The 23,113-nt window shown below is 37.3% G+C and overlaps 1 protein-coding gene across 1 annotated transcript in view; it reads left to right on the top strand.

Moving 5' to 3' along the window:
• Window positions 1–23,113, top strand: part of TNKS (tankyrase) — a 182,275-nt gene that overhangs the window by 147,476 nt on the left and 11,686 nt on the right. Inside the window, exons 18-26 of the mRNA XM_081221230.1 lie at window positions 4,389–4,577; window positions 6,457–6,694; window positions 7,281–7,363; window positions 14,020–14,140; window positions 15,583–15,680; window positions 17,606–17,680; window positions 18,611–18,716; window positions 19,328–19,514; window positions 22,256–22,412. Coding sequence (XP_081077356.1) covers window positions 4,389–4,577; window positions 6,457–6,694; window positions 7,281–7,363; window positions 14,020–14,140; window positions 15,583–15,680; window positions 17,606–17,680; window positions 18,611–18,716; window positions 19,328–19,514; window positions 22,256–22,412 — 1,254 coding nt within the window. The remainder of the gene's footprint in view (window positions 1–4,388; window positions 4,578–6,456; window positions 6,695–7,280; window positions 7,364–14,019; window positions 14,141–15,582; window positions 15,681–17,605; window positions 17,681–18,610; window positions 18,717–19,327; window positions 19,515–22,255; window positions 22,413–23,113) is intronic.

Genomic DNA, 23,113 nt, shown 5'->3' with positions numbered 1-23,113 from the left:
TCTGCCTCCTGACCAGAGGCCCGCTGTTCCGTTTTCATAAACTTATTTCACCATTATCCACAACTCCTGCTCTCCTCTTCTAACTCCAAGTGAGAAAGATCATGAGCATTTTTAGTTTCATTCTCTCTTTTTATGTTATCCTGCTTTTTATCACATCCCTACTGCTGAGCTCTTTGTAAATGAATGTAGCTTATGGAGGTAAAAATGAAGAGAAAGTTCTCCAGGCTGTGTAGAGGGCATTGGGTAGAGGTTTCAATCAACCTGGTTCATCCCATCCTCCTACTAAAGAATGCTGATGAGCTAGACAGTATGTTTGTAGCAAGTGCTTTTGCCTCCGTGTGTGGGTGGATTTTTTGACTCACTCTAAAAATCCTTCTTGTATTAAACTTGGAAACTTAAAAATCAAATATCTGTGAGCTAATGACTATATACTCTTATTCACTAAAACCTTTACTTTGATGGTTTCTTGACTTTTTTTGGTTACCATGTTTTTACCATGTACAATATATACCCACCCTCCCACCCCCAGTAACATCTCATAGTGATTTTCAGTTGGCAGTAGGTAAGGTCGTTCCCTCCATTGAGAATCTCTGCTCTGTGAAATAATTTTATCTAATGCAGTTTGTATATCATATAACCTGTTGTCAGTAACCACATCAAATCTGTATTTATCTCAGTCTCAATTAGTAGACTTAAAATAAGGACCAAGGTTAACCATGATATAAAAAATGTTTAAGCTGCTTTATCTTACTTTAGCTAAGGGGTAGATATAATTATATTTTCATTATCTCTAGAAATATAAATCCATATGTCTTTCCAAAGCCCCTTTTTATTCATATAGCACATAAGCCTTGGCTGGATATTTTAATGAAATTATAGGGCTCTGTTAGGGTGGCAGAACTCTGGTTATATAGTATTAATATCAATGATGCTTGGACTGGCCTGGCTGCATGATGTATATGATGTACTGCCCTGAAATGATAGTTTTGTGAAGGAGATTTTGGTGGCACTTTTTATGGAATAGAGGCTTCTATATTTAAAATAAGGCTATTGGTAGAGTAGTTTTAGGTATAGGGTTACCCAGTGATCTCTACTTAAATAGCTTTTCCCTGATATCATACTCTCTGCCATTTTCAACTTGTCAGGAAATGACGCTTGTGTTTTAGTCTAGCAAGACCATGCAGGCAGATGTGGCGAAATGGAGACCTGAATTTGGAGTCTGAACATCTGGGATCTAGTCTTTAATCTTTTCCTCCATAACCCACAAGTCTTCAGCAAGGGCCTTAATCTTTCTAATCTTCACTGTCCTCACTAGTAAAACTTAGATGCTGAGACCGTCTTTACAGGGTTATTGTGATAATTAGGTAAGACCATGCATGTGGAAAGTACATTCTGTCCAAATCCAAGGGAATACAGTTATTATGAGATAACTCGATCCACACAGCCCTCATACTGGGCCGGTCAGAATAAGGTCTGTGTGTCACTTTTACATCTCACAGCCTTAGGAATTAGCTGTATGTTTGACCAGCTCAATATCAGTATTAAATAGACAGATTAATTGACTTCAGTAGTGGATAATGACTGGTAGCCTGCAGATAAAATAATTGTGTGAGATATTTGAAATTACCTAAAGTTACTTAAGCTGTTATTTATTGGTCATCATTCTTTGATACATATTTTACCTTTTTTCCTCTGGAGAGCTCAGTCAGCTCTCTGTGTGTCTTTGGGCCTTTTTGTATAGAAAGAACTTACCACTTCAGTTTTTCCAAAAGGAGAAACAAAGACATAGTTTAAGAAGTTTAAATAAAAGTTACAGATTTCATGAGAGTATATATTAATGGTAATGTGCATTATCCTGTTTAGTGTTTTTGTATTATAATGCCTTATATTATTTTTTAATATACATTTATACAAGACAACTAATTTTTTTGCTCTTCAGTAGATATAAGGCATTGATATTTATTTAGCACACAGCATGTAGTTTTCTATTATCTCATAAGAGTAAATCAATTTTGCTGAGTTTTCTCTCTCAAATTTTTCATTTTTTAATGCTTTCTCTAAAATGTATAATGTTAGGGGAATTTCATGACATTATCGTACAATTAAATTGCTCTAACTGGAACCCAAACACGTTTCTCTTCTCCCTACTCCCCAACTTTCTAAAATTAAATTAGGGCCCTTGCAGTGTTTTTATGTTGCATTTGTCGTTTAAAGCATTTTGTGTTGCAGCTGAATTTTGAAACCATATTAAGTTGACTCCTGGAAACATTCCAGCAGAGTTCAATTCCTTTTCTAGACCTTCTAGTTCAATACTTTCCTCTTATGTATTGTATAGGACTGAGCTGTAGCTTATTTATTGCATTTGTCAGCCTTAAATTTCAGTTACTTTTTTTTGCCCCAGTGGTGTGGCTATTTAAAAGAATTAAGAATTGTGTTTTTAGTCTACTTGGCTAGCAGTATATTTCCTGTTTATTGCTCTTTCAGATGTTTGTCAGCAAATTTAATAAGCACGTAATTGGTTTCTCTAAGCATAAACTATAAATTTAATATAAAGAAAGTTTAATAATACATACCATATATATGATTCATTTTATACACACACACACACACACACACACACACATACATAATTTTCCCTGGACTGTCTAATTTTGGAAGCCTATACAAATTAGTCTACCAAATTATATTATACTGCCAACACAAATGGGAGTAGAATAAAACGAATCATCAGGAACCTAGTTTAAACACCCCATAACCTTACTGGGGAGAAGCTTGAAATTACTCTGTGCTTTTGGGTTAATTGAACAAAAATAGCTATTCTTTTCAACATATATCCTTTGAATAAGGGAGATTAATCACTGGGGTCTATTTTGTTTTAAGTGATTTTGATAGTGCTACAAATGTTACCTATTTTTATCTTTTGTGTTAGAATCAATTTTATAATCATGATATATCTCATTCATAATCCCCAAAAGATCACAGAACATGGCCTGTTCTCAGAAGCCCTAGTCTGATTATGCTCTTTTTTGTTGTTGTTGTTGTTGTCTTTATATTGTCAGAGCAAATGTGAAAGCTTTCTTAGAAGTTGTCTGATTTGTATTTTCCTCTGTTTTCTGAAATCACTTTTCCTAAAATTAACAAGTATTTGTATTATATTAAAAAAAAAACACCAAAAGTACTTTAATACTACCTCAGAAGTACCTATCCTTTTTGAAGTGAGTGTCTTCAAGAGAGCAAAGAAAATACTAAGGAATTTTAAAGGAAAATTTGAAGAAACATGCCCTAAATTCTATCCTGGGAGACTTCTGTCCTTACTTTCCCCACCTCTTCCCATTCTCATGAAATTCAGCTTCAGATAGGTATTCAGCAAATGTTTGGTTGGTGGGTGAGTCAGTAAGAGAGAGTAAGTGAATAAGTAAGTGACCCTCTTACCTGTGCTCTGACCTTTTGTGTGAAACCATTTACAGAACATCATTACTTAGATGTTGTGCCTCAGAAACCACATACCCCAAGTGAACCTTCCTTATAGTTTCATTCCTAATTAAACTTCTGCTACTCAATTTCTGTTAATGCTTCCATCTACCTTTTTTTTTTCTTAATCTTCTAGACCAAATTAAAAAAGAAAAAAGGCAGTTACCTTTGACTTTTTTTTTCATCTTTCTTCCTCTGTGGTTAATTTGCCTTTCTAAAACCCGATTGTTTTGCCTTCAGAATTTCTCAAATTTAGCTCTTCTTTCCTATTCTTCTCTAACCATCACAGTTGAGGATCTTATCACCTCATGCCCAGGTTATTAGTTAGTGCGTCTGCAGCTGACATTTCCTCCACCCCCTAGGTCATTTTGGCTCGACAGACTAATTTTTGTAAAATGTTGTTTTGTTATGTTACTTTCCCAAAGGCTGAAGAAAGAACATTGAGAATCTTTGAGATGAGTGTTTTCAAAAATAGATCAGGTTGCAATAGGTTAGAAAGAGAAATGGGAAGATAAAGAGAAGCAGTGGTTATAGGATGCTGGTTTGAAAAGTTTGACAGACAGATTAGCCCATTATTAGGAAACTTGGAGTCAGGTAATAGTTTCATCTTATATGTTTATTTTTAAGATAGATCTGAATATAAGGCTGAATAAAAAAATTTTTAAAGCTCCCATGAAGAATTACAGGGTAACAGAATAATTGTGGAATTGATATTTTAGAGGAAGCAAGAAAAGCTGAAGTCCAAAATACAGATGGAGGGGTGTAATGAATATTCTTTTTTTATAGAAGAAACTTCTGTTAAGGATGAGAATAGAGATATAGAGGGAATGAAATGTTAAATAAAAACAAGTGTATCTGAAGGAGCTTTACCAAATAATCTCATTCTTACCTCTTGCCATCCTTTTGTTTTTCTTCAGCATGTGGACATCGCAGCGTTACTGATAAAATACAACACATGTGTAAATGCAACAGACAAGTGGGCATTTACCCCTCTTCACGAAGCAGCCCAAAAAGGCAGGACACAGCTTTGTGCCCTACTCCTGGCACATGGTGCAGATCCAACTATGAAGAACCAAGAAGGCCAGACACCTTTAGATCTGGCAACAGTAAGTCCTCATTTCAAAATATTTAGAATTGCTTGTTATACTTTCAGAAATGACATTAAATTCCAGGGCTTAACAGGTTTACCTCTAGTGGTGCATATATCTCTTGGAAGAAGAACAAGTTTCCTTCCTTATGAATTTTTTTAAGTTCTCATTTTTATATCATTTAAAACTATTAAGGCAAACTAAGCAGTAAGTTAATTTTTTTGCCATACTTAACTTGGAGGGAAAACATGAATCATAGAAAAACTTGTATATAGATTGTATTCGTAAAATATCTCAACACCTTCTACTTTGGCTTATTATTCTAGAGCATCTGATGTTCCTGATAATTTACCTGAGGGAGGTGAGATAGTCAAAGAAAAAATTCTCTTCTAAGCAGTATATCATTCTTCTGAAGATGGAAAAGGAAACTGATATATTGTAGAAATAGTTTCAAAATCAAGAATTAAATTTTTGTGGTTAAATGCTATTTAACTACAGAATTAAACACAGTAAAGAAACATCTTTCCTGAATTTTCTGGAAATCAGGGAGTTACTGTATGGTCACATAATTTAGAATTTTTTAACCAAAAAACTTTTCTAAGCCACATTCTGTTTTATATATCTGTTGCTGAGTAACAATTTTCAAAACACTTAGTAGCTTAACCAAAACCAAGTGAGTGGCTAATACAGTGCCACTCACAGTTATAATTCCTCACAGTCCTCTGGGTTGGCTGGGCTCAGCTAGGCGGCTCTGCTGTTCTGGCAGCTCCCTTGAGCTGGGAGCTCAGCTGAGGCTACAGCATCTCGGATGGCCTGAAATCCTACAGTACCTCTCTCTGCGTAGTATCTCACACTCAGTGGTCTAGTTCAAATTTCTTTACAGCATGGGAGGATGACTTCTAAGAGAAAAAAAGGAGAAACTGCCAATCCTTTTAAAGCCTGGCTTAAAAGCCTCAGAACATCACTTCCTCTACATTCTATTGGTCACAGAAACTCATAGGCAACCCCGATTCCAGGGAAGGGAGGTGCCACCTCTGATGGAAGGAGGGGCACAGATGTACGTGGAAGAAAGGATTGACAGCTGGCTCTCTTTGGGGACCATCTCCCACATACTCTAACAACAGTTGTGCCTAGCAGACTGTAGAGTTCGTGAATAAGCTAACCAAGATAAGTGCCGTCCCTTTAAAATTTCACCAGATTTTAATTGTACATTAAATTATTAAGTATGCCCTAAATAACTGAACAAAAATTATTGGAGTTGTTAAGCATAAACAAAACATACTATGTGTGGAAACTCCTTCTAAAGAAGAGATGATTGAGAATCAGCATTCTAAAATGTGCTCCTTTTTAGATGAAAGGTGAAATATTTTATTTTTTTAACTCTATTCAAATCTTTGTTAATTTACATGTCCTTTGAATACATGTGTAATAAGTATGAACAATTGTGTGCACACTTTTCATTTAGTGTTAAAAAGTATTTCTAGGGGTCAACATAGTTCACATTCTTGGGTTTTTTTCATAGTTAACTTTTTTCTGTGTGTGCAGTGAGAATACTTAAGATCTACTCTCAGCAAATTTCAAGAATATAGTACAGTACTTATATAAGTACTTACAGTACTTATTAACTATAGTCACCAAGCTGCACACTACATCTTCAAAAGATGAAATATTTTTTTTTAATTGTATAGTTTCTCCATTCTACCTATTGAAACTACTGGGATTCTTTGGAGCTGTGGATCAGAGAAGGAAGGAGGAAGGAATGATCAAAAACCAATAGGGAATAATGGAGCATTCATTAAAGAAAAAATTCACTGAGAATTTTGTCCTTAGTGAGAAACTTATTGTTTTAAAATGTAATTTTTTTGTGTTATTTTATTTTATTTATTTATTTTTTTAGGCTGACGATATCAGAGCTTTGCTGATAGACGCCATGCCCCCAGAGGCCTTACCTACCTGTTTTAAACCTCAGGCTACTGTAGTGAGTGCCTCTTTGATCTCACCAGCATCCACCCCCTCCTGCCTGTCCGCTGCCAGCAGCATAGACAACCTCGCCGGCCCCTTAGCAGAACTGGCAGTAGGAGGAGCGTCTAACGCTGGGGATGGCGCAGCAGGCGCCGAGAGGAAGGAAGGAGAAGGCAAGTACACCTGTGAACGTGAATTGGTTTTGCGGTTTTAAATGAACAGACTCACTTTTCTATCGGTAATTATTGAACACCTCACTTAAAGACATCCTGTCTGTACGTTTTCATGTACACAACAGCTTATAAGAAATATGTCTTCGTAGAATAAATTCTTTGGCACCTACTTTGTTCTTACTTACGTATATCCCAGTATATCCTTTTCCAACCATAGTATCTTATTGAACTGAGTGAGTCTTATTACTGAAATTATCAGAAAAATACTGAGAGATTATGTAAGAAATGAAAACTGAAACAATAGCTGATAAATGAAAGCTGAAACAATAGCTGATAAATTTGGATTTTTTAATTCCACTGTTAAATATTGCACTAAAAGCATTGTGTTATGCTTTATAATATTAATATAAGTACTACTGATAAGATAAACTCTGCCTTTATTTCCTCATCACATTCAGAGATAACTTGAAGTAAAATCATCTACACAGCCAAGGGTGTCAAAGAGCCGTGGCTTTAAATAAATACTGGGACTTCCTTTAGATTGAAAAACTGCTTTCTGAAAAACTTTAATGTATGTCTGTTTTAGTTGCTGGTCTTGACATGAATATTAGCCAATTCCTGAAAAGCCTTGGTCTTGAACACCTTCGGGACATCTTTGAAACAGAACAGGTAAGCTCTCATATGTAGTTGAGTCTTTTTAATTTAATATTAAGAGTTATTAATTGCCACTTGTTTGTTCTTTTTTGCTTCTTCGCTGCTCTTTTAAAACTCAAAACAAATTTCTGAAAAAGCTAGAGGAATCTAGTATTTTATACTTCTTTCCAAAATCGTCTAACAGATGATTAGAGTCTGTTATTTCGTTGTATCTTTATAAGCAGTCTGGCTCAATATGTTTTATTACATATCAAAACTTAGGCCATGAAACCCCTGCAAAAGAATGTTTTCAAAATCTTTCCTCATTATTTTGTTTCCAAAAAGTGTTAGCCATTATTCATCTCATTTTATTACTAATGTGACTAGACTCCACTTAAAACTACTGAGAAATTTTTATGTTAACTATTTAGCAAAATCTTCATGAAGCAATTATCCATTATATTGGATAGCAAAATAATTCTTGGGCAAGTGTATGTTTTAAAAATTGCTTCTTTATGAAGTTTCCATTGTCTAGTTGGAGCCTAAAATAATGCTGAACCAAAACTTGGCCATATGCTTATAGACTTAGCCTATTTTCAGATATATCTGAAATGGCTGTGAAGGTCTTAGTATGAAGTCATCATTAGGGTGTTTATGAATTAAGATCCTCTGTTTGTCATTCTGTTTTTATACAGGATAATGAGTTTTTAACTTATCACTGTATGATTTTATTACCATTAACTATCAAATAATAAATTCCTGAGTTTGACTTGACTATTACTAATACACATAGAATCTTAGAATGGGAAAGATCTTTAGAGGTCACTAAGTCATTCTCCCAGATGTAGGAATTACCCTTTTTATATCCATGTGGGACAATAACTTGTTACAATTTGGGCAGGTATGATAAAATGCTTGTAATTTAAAGTACACCCAAATCTGCCCCATGTATAATCTATTAATCTTATGTTTACATTTTACCCTGTTTTGCACAGAAATCTAACCTCTAGTCTACATATTAGACTAGCATTAGTTTCATAGGGCTGCCATAACAATTTCCCACAAATCTGTGGCTTAAACAACAGAAATTTATTCCCTCACAGTTCTGGAGGCCTGAAGTTCAAAATCAAGGTGTCCGCAGGGCTGCACTCCCTACAGAGGCTCTAGGGGAGAATCTGCCCCATGCTTCTGCCAGCTTCTAGGCCCCTTTGGCTTCTGGCCACATCCTTCCAATCTCTGCTTCTATCTTCACCGTGCCTTCTCTGTGTCTGTCTTCTCTTCTGTGTGTCTTTTGTAAGGACCCTTGCATTGAGTTTAAGGCCTCCCTGTATAGTCCTAGATGATCTCCTTACCTCAAGATCCTTAACTGAATTTACATCTGCAAAGATGTAAAAAAAGTTTTTCAAAAAAGATTCTTTGCAAGTTCTGGGGATTAGAACGTGGACATATCTTTTTGAGGGCCACCATTCAGCTCACTACAACATAATATAGGCCTTCTTATATTTCTAAGACCTAGTCAACTTATCATGGATTTACCCTTCCAACCAACCACCCACCCACCCTTACAGAGTTTCTCCTAATTTAGCATAAATTCATCTTCTTTTTCAGTTATTCTTTATATGGATATAGTGTCCAAATTCTTCACTGGCCTCTTTGCCCCATCTGATTTCTTTGTAGGTATATAGTCAGTTTAGAGTTAATTAAAAACTCCAGGTCTTTTTCATATCAATTACGATGTTAAGATTTTCTAATGTCTTTTTTTTTTTAGCTGAATTTCTTCATATTATATATTGTAGTTGATCTTTAATGCTCTTGATGATCAAAACAGTTGGGTAGAAATAGCACTGGACTAAAAGAAGACCTTGATTCTGATTAAGGCATTTAACCTATCACTTGCCTTACCTGTAAAATATAATAATACTTTCAAAAGTCCAGATAGTTAAAATTCCCAGTCAGATGCTTCTGTGCCAGTTTTTAAAATATACTTTAATGAAACATCAGTTGTGTCTTCTGTCTGGTGGGGAGGACTTCATAAACTGCTATAATAATTTCCTTTTCCTTTAAGCTTCACCTGCCATTGATTCACCCTCTGGTTTGGAGATTTCTTATGAGAATAGCCTAAACAGTAAGACTCTTTTTCCCTTATCCGTCCCTTGAAGGTATTACAGCTGTTTTAGAAGCAGTATCCTCTGCTAAAGCCATATTCCAGCCATCTCCCTTCTTCCCAAATCATATCCACAATAACAGTGAAATTTCACATATCTTTGCTTAATAAAAACAGATGCTAATTCAAATAATTCCAATTAACCGTTTTTCAAGAGTTCAGTTTCTACCCTTTTAGTCAGTTCGCATCATAACTTTATGTTTTCTTTTTTCTGTTTTACTTTATATATTCTCTTTTATAGTAACTGATTTCCTGTGGCCTGGTTATCTCATTTTATTGATTTTAATAGTTTAAGAGTTTAGTCTTAACAGTTGGTCCTATTGACAGCTTATCCTGGTTTCATCAGTTTCATTGTTATCTTTTTCACTTCAGTTTTGTTCTGAGTAAATGGTTCCATTGATTTTCCTTTTGCCAGAATAATTTCTGTATCTTTTTTTTATCAATATGTTGACTCTTCCATTTAATATATATTACCTAGCATAGTTCTTTCCTCCAGACAAATGATATTACCACTCATTGTATTGAACTCTGTGTGACTGTCTTTTGGCCCAGTTTTCAAGCAATCAAAGTTTTATTTTGACTACAATTGTTACTTGACTAGCCTTTAGTTATAGAGTAATACCTCCTGTAACCCTTTCCATAACTTACCCAGAGGATTTTCTGCCCTTAACATTCTATGTCAGTCCGGTAATATATGATGACGTTCAGGTATTTTTGAGGTGAGGGAAAGTGTTAGGGTGTATGTATTGTAGCCATTTAGTTCATGTCTATTGAGCTTAAGGCAGAGTCGTTCTGTTTCCTGAGATGCTTTGACACATAATATCTTATTGCCTCTGTTCCTACTGATCGATTCTTCTCTCTCAGTGGAGTAGGGAACATAGTTCTTTTATTTCTGGTTCCAGGGAAACTTCCTTCAGAGCATCATAGCCTCACCTCTTACCTTCACAGTTATTCTCTCAGCAGTCTCTTAACTAACTTGACTTGTTTGTCATATATACTTTGCTAGTTCTATATTAAATAATATATACCTATGTCCTTTATAGTTAGCTAAGTATAGTACCAGTGTCACTTTGGCCCTTCCTCTGTAACATAGCTTCCTGACTAGAATACTTTTCCTGTGGGAAAGACTGATTTGATTTACATTGCAATTCCTGGAACATAAATGCCATGACTTGGAAGATTCCTTGTGAACCTATTTATGGTCCACATATATATTTCCATGAAAAGTGACCATATAAATTTTTACTTCAGAATCTAAAGACAAAGGCATGGACTCAAGAAATTCATTATGAACATGATTGTAAACTTAGTTCTAATTACTGTTACTCTAGCCTGCGATCTTTTAAGCCCAAGTAAAAGAAAGGCCTTTTTCATTAAAACTCCAATTCTTCTCACTCCACCCCAGAGAAAATGAATAAATCTTAGAAACAAGAGGCATCCCTTCTTAAAGTAACACTCTTGAAGTGACATTTGCTTTATGTGCAAGATGACTTAGCTGATACATGGATAATATTTATTTTAAAGATTATAATTTGGTTTTAACGTGTGCTAAATATAAATAACTGGCCCAACAAACCTGTCATTTCCTGGCTGTAACTAAGTTAAGGTTTTGTGGTTTTTTTAAGTGAGTTAATTTAAAGATAATTTTCAGAAAAATATTTCTAGCAGTATAAAAGCCTTGAGTCTTGGAGAAACATACCTAAAATCCAACTAGCCTGTTTTCCTTCCATTTCTTTTATTAGCACAATAACCTCATATTCACTCAGCTTCAGAATTTTGGAATAACCTTTACCCCCATTCTTTTCTTTTCTTCAACCGTTTCTATTTACCAGGCCCTGCCCTCTGTCCCTTTGACATTGCTCTGCGATTCATCGCTTCCAATCCGCTCCACCCTGTCGTCCTCTTGTTCACAGTCACTTTCCCTTCCAGATCTGCCCTTTATACCGCCATCCTCCTGAAAGACACCTTTGTGTCGCTCTGCTGAAAAGGTGTCCTTGGACGTTTTGGACATTGTCTTAACTTGGTGTGTAAAGCCCATTAGATCTGCTCTTAGCCTGCTGCTCTGTCCATCCCTTCTTTTATTCCTGTATATACATTATACACTCATCATTATGAACTTTATTACTAGAGTCTCTCAAATGTTCTATAGCCTCTCACTTGATTTTCCTTTTGCACATGCTCTTCCATTTGTCTTAAACACCCTTCCCTTCTTCCTCTGCCTAAGTCCTCTTCCTTAGCTGAATTATTACTTTCTTCTAAGAACCTTTCCTGACCCCCTTCCTAGTCCTTTCTTTGTTCCCTCCCCTACTTGTAGTCTCAAGCCAGTAAGTAATCTTCCTAAGAGTTCCCATAGGGGTTCCTCCAAAACATTTACCAACCTTTACCAAGTATTTGTGTTTACCTTTTATCTCCTTGGTAAAGGAAATAGCATGATTTGTAGTGGTAGGATTCTGTTTGTTCCATGGCTCCACTCTTTTACTACCAATTTGGACCAGTTATTTACCTTTCTGAGCTGAAGTGGGTTGTTTTAGAATTAAATGAAATGTTTAATTAGTTACTTTTTTGGAAATATCTAGCATACAGAAGGTACTCATTAAATATATTATGTATGAATGAATGATTAGTGAACATAAATCTAAATTCTTTAGCTTGTCATTTAAGGTTTTCCAGTTGCCAATTCCGACAAATATGAGGACAAATAGGGTACCATGTTACTCAAAGCAACTAAATTTAATGTTTAGTTATTTTAGCTTTTTAGTCATCCTTTTTAAGAAAAATAAGCAAGAGGAAAGACAAGTATGGCAATACATTTCAGCTCTTCTGTGTAGTATTTTCATGGCTTCACTGTGCCTTAATTTTCTCATAAGGACAGTAATAGTATTTCATGAGTCATTGTGAGTATTAAATGAGGTATTCATTTCATTCACGATTGGAGCTATATATAATGAACAAACGTATCAAATGTTCTCCATTTCTTCTCTAGAAGCTAATACTATGTTTTGCTGGCCTGGTTTCTGCTTCTTTCAGACATACGCTAGACGTATCAATTCAGAAAAGCTAAGGACTCTTTAAATTGAAGCTACCACATAGATATGAGATCCTGTTTCTATGTCAACCTTATGTGAAGTTTAGAAGGAAAAAAAATAGAATATCAGTAACATAGTAAACCTTGTGCATGGTTTCCAAATTATATTAAAATCACATCTAGCTAAAAATGTAAAGACTCCTATTATGTTGTGATCTATTCCGTCTCAAAGATGCATATTTCAGAACTGTTGCTTTTTAAAAGCTCTGCTGAAAACTTCCTTTGGGTGGTTGGAAGTGAACTGCCCATTTTGTGCAATGGAGCGATTATTTCTTAAATGGCCACTTAGGAGCAATAAAGTAAATTATTTCCAAGAATGAATGATGTATGCTTTTTGCACTGAGGAGATCGGACTCATTATATAATATTTCATTTTGACAATAAAAACCATCAGAGCTCCAGGCCTAATATGTCAGTTTTTTAAAATGCTATGTGCAAGGATAAAGGTAGAGAGAGCTATGGATAGATAAAAATATCTTGTTTGAGTGGGAAAAAGAGTGTCTCTCAAAGGATTTCTCAGTTTCCAGAGGAAAGAAAAAAATCAATGGCTAATCTTGTGAAGTAGTATTTGGGCTGTCAGAGGGCCAGCTTCTTCTGAGCTGAAAATTGCAGTTCATCCCTCAAGAAATGTGGCCGCCCAAGATTTCACCCTGTGCCTTCAGAACACTGCCACTGGGTGACAGTAGAGTCACAGTTCCTTTTAGTCAACAAAGGAATCTGGTAATTTTGAGTCGTGGCAGCTAACCATCTCCATCTACAGGGACGAATAACCAAACATTTAAAACTATTGTTTTGTTCAAAAATAGAATGTATGTTAGGCTTCAGGGATTGTTAGATCTGAGAATTTAGAAGAGACCTTAAAAACCATCTATCTACTCTCTTTTTTCTTCTCCAAATTGGAATTCTTTATATAGTTTCTATATAAAATGGTCTGTAATCTAACTAAATGCTTGTGATATAAATCTTACTACTTTCTAAAGCAGGCTTTACCATGCTCGGATCTAGCCTCTTCTGTTTCATTATGCTGAACACCTCTCCCGTTCCCTACCATTCACCTCTGCTACCTTCTGGGTATTGGGATCTGGTTTTTCCCCATTTTCAGGCTACTGGTTGTTCCCTCTTATATCTTGAGGCAAGAAAAATGTGGTAGAATTAAATAATCAAAAGGAAAAATAGCAACGATCATTTTATACTTCTATAGCATTATTTCTCCCATTTTAATTCTCCATTGACTGAAAGTGAATTAGGGAGTATTTCAAGTGAGCAAAAAGCTGATAAGTTTATGGGGGCAACTTTAAGAAGATTATAAGTTCATGCTTAGAAAGGAAACAGAAGAATTTTCTTAATTTGACTGGATGCTATAGCACTGAAGGCAAATGGAAAAGTTTTCATCATCTGAGGAACTGTTAAAGATTTAGCAATTAATTTTGATTCGTTTTTCAGATTACACTAGATGTGTTGGCTGATATGGGTCATGAAGAGTTGAAAGAAATAGGCATCAATGCATACGGACACCGCCATAAATTAATCAAGGGAGTAGAAAGACTCTTAGGTGGACAACAAGGTAAGCTATTAAAAAATAAATAGATTTCAGAAATTAGTGGTACAAGATAAGTGTCCAGGCTGGCATTTGCTCGGGTGGCCTGACCCCAGAGCTCGTGCACTCAGCTGGGGCGGCACCTCCTGCCTCCCCGTCTCCATCCTTGACCTCGCTCTCCCTCTAGTTGCTTTAGCTAGAAATCAGAGTCACTCTTCCCTCCCCCCAACACTTTGTATCCTAAATATCTCTGGAATCTCTGCTTCTGTCCTTTCCCACTGCTGTCACCTAATCCCTGTCACTGTCATCTCTCTCCTGGACTCTCACAACCACCTTCCAGCTTATCTCTGACAGTCACCCTTGCCTCCCCTCTGGCACCTTCCCTACACTGTAACCAGAAGACACTTTTCAAAATGACTGTATGATCATATCACTCCAGGGCTTAAAATCCTTCAACAGAATACTGCTGCTTTTAGGAGAAAATCAGATGTTCATAGCATGGCTTTTCATAGTCTGACATTTCTCTCTTACCTTGTCTTGTGTCTTTTTCCCTCCCTCACAACTGTTGGCTCAGTCTTTTTCCACTGTACTTTGCTGTTACACGCCTATCTTTCTCCTTTGTGGCCTCCCTGTTCTCTGTTTGTTAGAAGTGCTTTCGCTATAGGGAAGCAAAGGGAGAGAAAGAAAACAACGTGATTTAGTCATTTAGTCTACAGAGGTAATAAAATTGCAAGAGTGACCTGAAACTAAACATTAACAGGTGTTGAGCTTGAGTCTTGCTTATTTGTACTAAATCAACACGGGTAATGAAATGAACAAGAACAGTGTATTTTAAACTTATTATAAGTGACCATTTCAAGTCATCTCACAGATAATAATTCTTTTAGAGGGTAATTCTTATATTTTAGACCACACTACATTGTCATCACACTGTGTGTTCTTTTGTATCAGCATCATGTATGTTCATGATTGAGTTCAGTTCAACAAATAATTGTTGAGGGCTCCCCTGGTGGCGCAGTGGTTGAGAGTCCGCCTGCCGATGCAGGGGACACGGGTTCGTGCCCTGGTCCGGGAAGATCCCACATGCCGCGGAGCGGCTGGGCCCGTGAGCCATGGCCGCTGGGCCTGCGCGTCCAGAGCCTGTGCTCCGCAACGGGAGAGGCCACAACAGTGAAAGGCCCGTGTACTGCAAAAAAAAAAAACAAAAACAAAACACAAATAATTGTTGAGCCTGCTGTGTGTATGTACAAGGACCTCCGTAAGACCAGATCAAATTGATCCCCAAACACATCTCCATTACTTCTCTTGTCTTTGGATGTACTTGCTTAATACAACCTTATATATTAGGTTCAAATTGCACATACATTAGACTTGTTCCAAAATACCTATTATTTATGACGAGTGTTCCCCAAAATAGAGCCTGATGAGTGTGGACCTTTGTTTAATATGTTAATTTTTCTTTCCTGCAGGCACCAATCCTTATTTGACTTTTCACTGTGTTAATCAGGGAACTATTTTGCTGGATCTTGCTCCAGAAGATAAAGAATATCAGTCAGTAGAAGAAGAGGTAATGTACATGACAATTTTTAATTATCTTTTCCTGAAACCTGTGCTTAAACCTCTTTTTCCAAGAGAGGTAGGCTTGTCTTACCTTCACTTATGGTTGCTTGCCGATCTATTATTCTGTCTCCCTTAGCCATTTTGGTGGCGTATTGCCAACGTTAAAATAGGACCGTAGAGTAGAACTATACCACACTGCTTTCACGCCATAACCCTAGGATTGCCAGTGGGTGGGCCAGATGTATCTTTTTATTCTGGAGACTTTCTTGAAACTCATACAAGGAAGGACCCTATTAGAACGATTTTCTTGTTTTTTTAATACATACAAATTTATTTATTTTTATTTTTGTCTGCGTTGGGTCTTCGTTGCTGTGCGCACGCTTCTCTCTAGCTGCGGCGAGCGGAGGCTACTCTTTGTTGCGATGCGCCGGCTTCTCATTGAGGTGGCTTCTCTTGTTGCGGAGCATGGGCTCTAGGTGCACAGTCTTCAGTAGTTGTGGCTCATGGGCTCTAGAGTGCAGTCTCAGTAGCTGTGGCTCACGGACTTAGTTGCTCCGTGGCATGGGGGATCTTCCCGGACCAGGGCTTGAACCCGTGTCCCCTGCATTGGCAGGCAGATTCTCAACCATTGCACCACCAGGGAAGCCCTATTTTCTTGTATTGTTAAAATGCTACCTAAGAATAATATAGAGTGAGAATCTTGCCTCATAGATAGCAAATATCTTCTCATCTTTATTTTCATGCAAAGTTATAAAATGTGATTATAAAATAATATGCTTAATTTTCAAGAGTGCTTAGGAAACCTGCCCCAAAACTCAAGTCACCTTTCGTTTCTGCAGTCGCAGTTATTTTAAAGCACCATATTAAGGCTATTTGTATGAATCTATCTATCTGGTAGAGGTGATGCCACAGAGATTCCCTCTGAAATCTGATGGCTTATCCCTCACTTCTTACACATAATAAACAAACTGCCTAATGGCATTATCATAATAAATAAACTTCCGAATTAATTCCACTGTTTTGCAGAGAAAGACATGCCTACATTTTCGTTTGTTTTCCACCTCTGAATTAGTGCTGATATTATTCCCATTCTAGGGACTCAGGACCATTACCCCAGGGTAGTATTTCAGCTTGTACTTGTCAGTTTATCAGGAAAGCATCCTGTTTTCTCATGTCTTATTGCATAATCATTCTCTTAGTAGTAAGTAAGTTTTGATAATAAGGTCAAAAATGTAGTGACTAAGTTCACAAATGGAGCGGTAAGATAGAGAATCAACTCTTTGAGTCAATTCTATGAGAAACTTAGGTCTTGAAAACATTTTACTTTTCCATCATAATTATTAATTTGGAGAGTGGAAGTAGGGTGAGTAGTGTCAGAAGAAAGTTATTCCACTTAGTTACACGTTATATCCAACTTCCCCTGACCTGTGTGGATATACTTTGAGATCCCAAAGTAAAGAGATAACGTGGAATTTTTCACCTAGGGAACAAAGATTTACTGATTTTTAAAAATTTGTTGTGTTTATTTTTAGCATTAGTCCAATGGTGTATTGGTTCAATGTGAGGAGTTTTAATTTGACTCAATCACAATGTTGTTTCTCCTCAAGAACATAAAATAGTAATATAGATGACTTAATGTGATATTTTACCCTATTGTGTTCACAGAAAAACCTTTCAAAGCTTTTATTAGAAAATAAATAGAAAATGCAAAAGTTTAATATTTATGTCTGTGACTGTTTTCTCACCAGAAATACTTTTTCACTAAACTTGTTGACCAATTTATAGTGAATTCCTATTTACTTATTAGTGCTGAGTGTTAGACTCATCAGTGACACAATATAATAGAATTTAACTTTTGAAAACAACAGGAGGAATGTCTTCAGAATTACGCACTGGCGTATTTTCAGAAAGTTACTTTCTTTTGTTCTATAGATGCAAAGTACAATTCGCGAACACAGAGATGGTGGTAATGCTGGTGGCATCTTCAACAGATACAATGTCATTCGAGTAAGTTTTTTAAATTTCAGGTGAAAATTGGATTGCACGGCTTGCCTAAATATCAAACATAGGCTGGAGCAGCTGGCGATAAGACTCCCAGCTCACCCACTAATTTGGACCATAGCTGACAGTAATTTCTGTTATCACTATTTCAAAGTAGCATTAAAGGCCTGGATTTTCAATCTAATTGAGTCAGTGTTTATATCAGTATGCATGTATCTCTTAATCTCAGTATCTTATTTATAACATGGAATAAATGACTGCCATATGCTTTTTTTCAGAGGGGTGTCATGAAGATGAATAAAATCAATTGAGAACTGGGTTAACCCTTTGGGTTAATGGACCTATTGAAATTACACCAGTGCACATCAGAATTACCTGGGGAGCTTTTTTTTTTTTTTTTTTTTTTTTTTTTTTTTTTTTGCGGTATGCGGGCCTCTCACTGTTGTGGCCTCTCCCGCTGCGGAGCACAGGCTCCGGACGCGCAGGCCCAGCGGCCATGGCCCACGGGCCCAGCCGCTCCGCGGCATATGGGATCCTCCCGGACCGGGGCACGAACCCGTATCCCCTGCATCGGCAGGCGGACTCTCAACCACTGCGCCACCAGGGAGGCCCCCCTGGGGAGCTTTTTGAAAGTACAGATTTATCGGCCCCTGTATCCTGAAATTCAATAAGTCCTCATTTGGTTTTGAGGTATAGCTAGGTATGGTGCAGAATAACAAACAAAAACTGTAGCTGAAACTTACGTCACTAAAAGCCAGAGTATTAACTGAATTACACTGGCCTGGCAACTTTATCGTATTTAAATACTGTTTTAAGCAAACAAAACAAAAAACAAAAATTGAACCTCCCTAAAGGAAAACACTTCTTATTTTAAATCATAAACTACCAATTAATATACATTTCACTAATTCCCTTCTTTCTTCCTCATCCTTAAAGATTCAAAAAGTTGTCAACAAGAAGTTGAGAGAACGATTCTGTCACAGACAGAAGGAAGTGTCTGAGGAGAATCACAACCACCATAACGAGCGCATGTTATTTCACGGTGAGTGTCCCGACGGTCACTATCTCTCTGGGCGTTTGCAGACTCCAGTAGGGTGAAAAGCCTGTGTTACTGACTATATTAGTGTTGTGTTAAAAATGGTTTGTTCTGATTTTTTTTTTTTAACTACATGTTGGTACCAGCTTTCTAATGCATTACATGTTAGTACAGGCTTTCCAAGGCATGTACAGTGAAAATAATTTATCTGAAATTGTCTCAGAACTTAAATTGCACACTGAGCCATCTAGATAGTGAAATACTATTTTTGTTGTAGTTTAGCATAATTGTTTTAGTTTATTAGATTATCTATTTTTGCTTAAAGTAGGACTGGGTATAAAATAATCTGTATCTTCAAAGCCATGTTGTACTTTGCTATCTAAAATCTCATGCCATCTGCAAAATCCATATAACACCGTTGCTTGGTGAACAAACTATGGGTCCCTGATAAGATTCTAGTACATGATAATAATTTATGTAAATAGACCATCTTACAAAATAAACTTTTCATTTAGGCGTTATTAATTAGTATTAATCTGCCAAGTGCAAATAGTATGCAGCTAATTGAGATTCTAGAAAAGCACTCAAAACTGATCTTTCTGTCTTTATATTTTTAGGTTCTCCTTTCATTAATGCCATTATTCATAAAGGGTTTGATGAGCGACATGCATATATAGGAGGAATGTTTGGTGCCGGGATTTATTTTGCTGAAAACTCTTCTAAAAGCAACCAGTACGTTTACGGAATTGGGGGAGGAACAGGCTGCCCCGCGCACAAAGACCGGTCGTGTTACATATGTCACAGGTGAGCATCTTGCCTTTTGTGTAATGGTTGCTGTCCTCAAGTCATGAACCACATTGGTTTGAGTCTCAGGCTCTGCAGAAGCCACAGGTCATCCTCAGTCTTACTCCTAATGAGTCAGACTGTTTTGGGGTTGGATAGGAATAGCTGCTCAGCCCCTGCCCCAACAGGAGTAGTGACAGCAGTGAGCTGGCAGCGGTGGTAAAAGCTAGTCACAGGTTACAGTGAAGCTCCCTCCATTTCGGCTTTCTCCCTGGGTTCCACTTTCCTTGCTTCAGATTCAGAACAAGGTTGAAAATTATTTCTGGAGAACAAAGAGCCTCTAGCTCCAGTCACATTTGAACTAAAGTCAAATTTGAACTAAAGCACATAACTTCTATAAACAAGTAGAACCTTTAATTTGCTTCTGACTTTGCTAGTGATATTTTAAGGCAGGGTATATAATTAGTTAGAAGTCCAACCTCAGAATATAACTTTGGAATTAATAGTAAACAAATGAATATTAGCTTTTTAAATGGGATTTTAAAACTCAGAAATTTAAGAGAATGTTATAAACTCTCAGAAGTCAGTGAAAAAAAATACCATTCCCTTTCCTGTCATTGGAAAAGATACAAAAAGAATTGTGCTGTACAAAGATTGCAGCTTATTGCATTTCTCTTTAGATTAACCAGCTGCATTATTTTTGCAAAGTCAAGTTAGTAAGATACCTTGTAATCCAGTTGAAACCTCAGAAAGACCCATATAACCATGAAATTCATTATAGTTGTTCACCTTAAAACTTCTCTCTCCGTTTCGTTGTGAAAAAAATTGTAGCCATCAGCAGTTCTAGGACAGATGCCCTGCGTCCAGAAGAAAACTTCTTTCTATTAAGGTCGCTGTGGCTAATAACACATAAAAATTCCCAAGGATATATAATTGCAGAAATTTCCCTTTGTTGCTTCAAACCTGACTCCTAAATAACAGTAAAAGTGAACGTAGATGTGGATTAACAGTTGCTTATTAAAATTAGCCACACATGTTTATGTCTTGGCCAGGATTTCCTAGAAAACAGAGCCTGAAGCAAAAGCTTATGAACTAGCACTTTCCTGGCAAGTGCAGCCTCAGGGAAGCAGGAGTGAGGGCGCAGAAGGAAGTGAGGCGGAGAAAGAGGCCGAGCAAAGACCGGGAGGTGCACCGGTGGGCTGGCCACGGTTTCATAACCAGCGCAGTTGGTTGCTCAGTCCATGAGACCTGGACGCATACGGTCTGAACTGTTACATCTCAGAGCAGTACATCATGGGGAAGAGAGCTGAATTTATGTGCTGGCGCCTGTCTCGCACTGGTCAGCATTTGCCCCACAGGGCGTTGGTGTCCCACCTTGGGGCCGCTGCGTCTGCAGGATGCACACACAAGGCACAAGGCAAGCTGGTGAGCAGACGTGAGCTAGTACCAGCCTCGCGGGCCAGCCAGGCAGGTCCTGCATTTTCTTTTGTCTCCACAGCAACAGGGACACCCTGGGGCAGGAAGCAAAAGGCAGAAAGCGGGGGCCTGTCAGGTCAAGCTTTGAGTGACATATGGACACTGGGAGTAGCCATGGCAGTGGGCCCAGCGGGCTGAACAGGCAGAGTCCAGTGAGACTGTAGCGCCACCACAGTGTGGAGATAGAGCTCAAAAAGCTTCCTTCTAATGCAGATCCAAATGTTTTCCTCTGGGACCTACAAGAGGATACAGTTGATGCCAAGCCAGCATCCCAGAGGGTCATCAGTAGCATCACACTAAAAAAGCCAGCCCAGGCAGGACTCAATTAAACTGGGTCTGGCACAGTTTTTACTCAGAGTAGTATCTCTGATTAGTCACAATGCAAAGATCATACTCCATTATTAAAAATAAACTATTTGATTGAATAACAGGTATTTACAGTTAACAGTGTGACCAGTCTTATAGCGTAGTGAAAATATTTATTAAAAGGTTTGTTAAGGGTTTGCAAACTTTTATTTTAAAGAACTACAAAGTAAGTTTTTTAGGCTTTGCAGGCTGTATGATCCCTGTCACAGTGAATCAGCTCTGCCCTTGTAGTACAAAAGCAGCCATGGTCGACATGTAAATGAATGTGTGGCAATGTGTGGGAATGTGTTCCAGTATGTGTTCCAGTAAAGTTTTATTTACAAAAACAGGTGGCAGACTAGATTTTGGCCCATACTTTGCCAACCCCTAGTTTATATAATACACTTTCTTTCCAATCAATCTTTCTTCTCCTCTATACTACTTAACAACTGCCCCAATGCGTGTTTCACTCAGGTAGTATAATTTCCAGACATACAGTTAAGCTGAGTATTTTTATATATAACCCCCTTTTATGATTATTTATCTCATCCCGGTTTTTACTTCTTCATAATGAGTAAAGCCTAATCTTAATTTCAGATGCTGCCGCCATCTGCTTATTTTCTTCACTTTCTTTCTATCCAGCCACATGCATCCTTCCAGAACACAGTTTTTGCTAGTATTTGTCCTTTTTCCACTAGTCAAAAACTTACCAAGTGTTTTCTGTGATTGATTTCTAAACCACACCAAAACTTTAAATGTTAAGTATAACTATTGAGCCTGCTAACGGCTTATAGTAAATCAGTATATCAAATCTTATCCTGTTCCTACTCATAAAATCAAAAGTGACATTTAAATTAGCTTGCCTTATATTAACTGCTTTTTAAAAAATCAGCAAACCTAACAGTTATGTCATTCTAAGATTGGTTTCCTTTTTTCTCCAGACAAATGCTTTTCTGTAGAGTGACCCTTGGCAAGTCCTTTCTGCAATTCAGCACCATGAAAATGGCTCACGCGCCCCCAGGCCATCACTCTGTCATTGGGAGGCCGAGTGTGAATGGACTGGCCTATGCTGAATATGTCATCTACAGAGGAGAGCAGGTATGGTGCTCGTGGAATAAGCATGACCAAGCTACCATAAACAGTTGATTCAGAATGCGGAGACCACGTAAGAGTTAAAGAAAACCATTTAATGAAATATCCACCACATAGTTTGATAGCATTCGTTGCTTCAGTTCAAAATGAGCATACCAAAATTTCTTTGATATCATCTTTATACGTAGATCCCATCATTCACCTGTCAGCCAGGTAATACAGTGTGAACAAGATGGTGGCTGAGAAATAAAGGTGTGGCATCTCGTGCAGCTCTTGTGGCCTGCTGTTCTGAATTAATGTTTTGTATCTTTCATGCCTCCGCATGGCATGGAGAGCTAAGAGTAGCTGCCATTCAAAGATCTTCATGAGGTACTTGCCACAGGCTGGTCACATGAGTTGATCAGGGTACTTACACAGAAGAATAGCTTTCTGAGTCTTAAAGCTACAGTACATTGAATTCTGCCAAATGCTTGAGGCTCCAAGATAAAATTGTCAACAAACAGGAAAACTTTCTATCATTTTCAATCCAGGCCTTAACTCTCACAATACTGCTAAATGCCTACTGATTTGTCTAGAAACAAAAATCAATTTGTCTGAACTTAATTGAATTTCAAACGGATACTTTAACTACACTGTTAGAGAAAACTAAAAAAGGAGAAAGAAGAAATTAACTATATACAAGTAAACTATGAAAACTATTTTCTTAT

This window comes from Mesoplodon bidens (genome assembly GCF_964165515.1).
Source record: "Mesoplodon bidens genome assembly, chromosome: 20".
In the NCBI taxonomy this organism is placed as follows: Eukaryota; Metazoa; Chordata; class Mammalia; order Artiodactyla; family Ziphiidae; genus Mesoplodon; species Mesoplodon bidens.
Note: the sequence above shows the minus strand (reverse complement) of the source record. Positions and strands in the feature narration are given on the sequence as shown.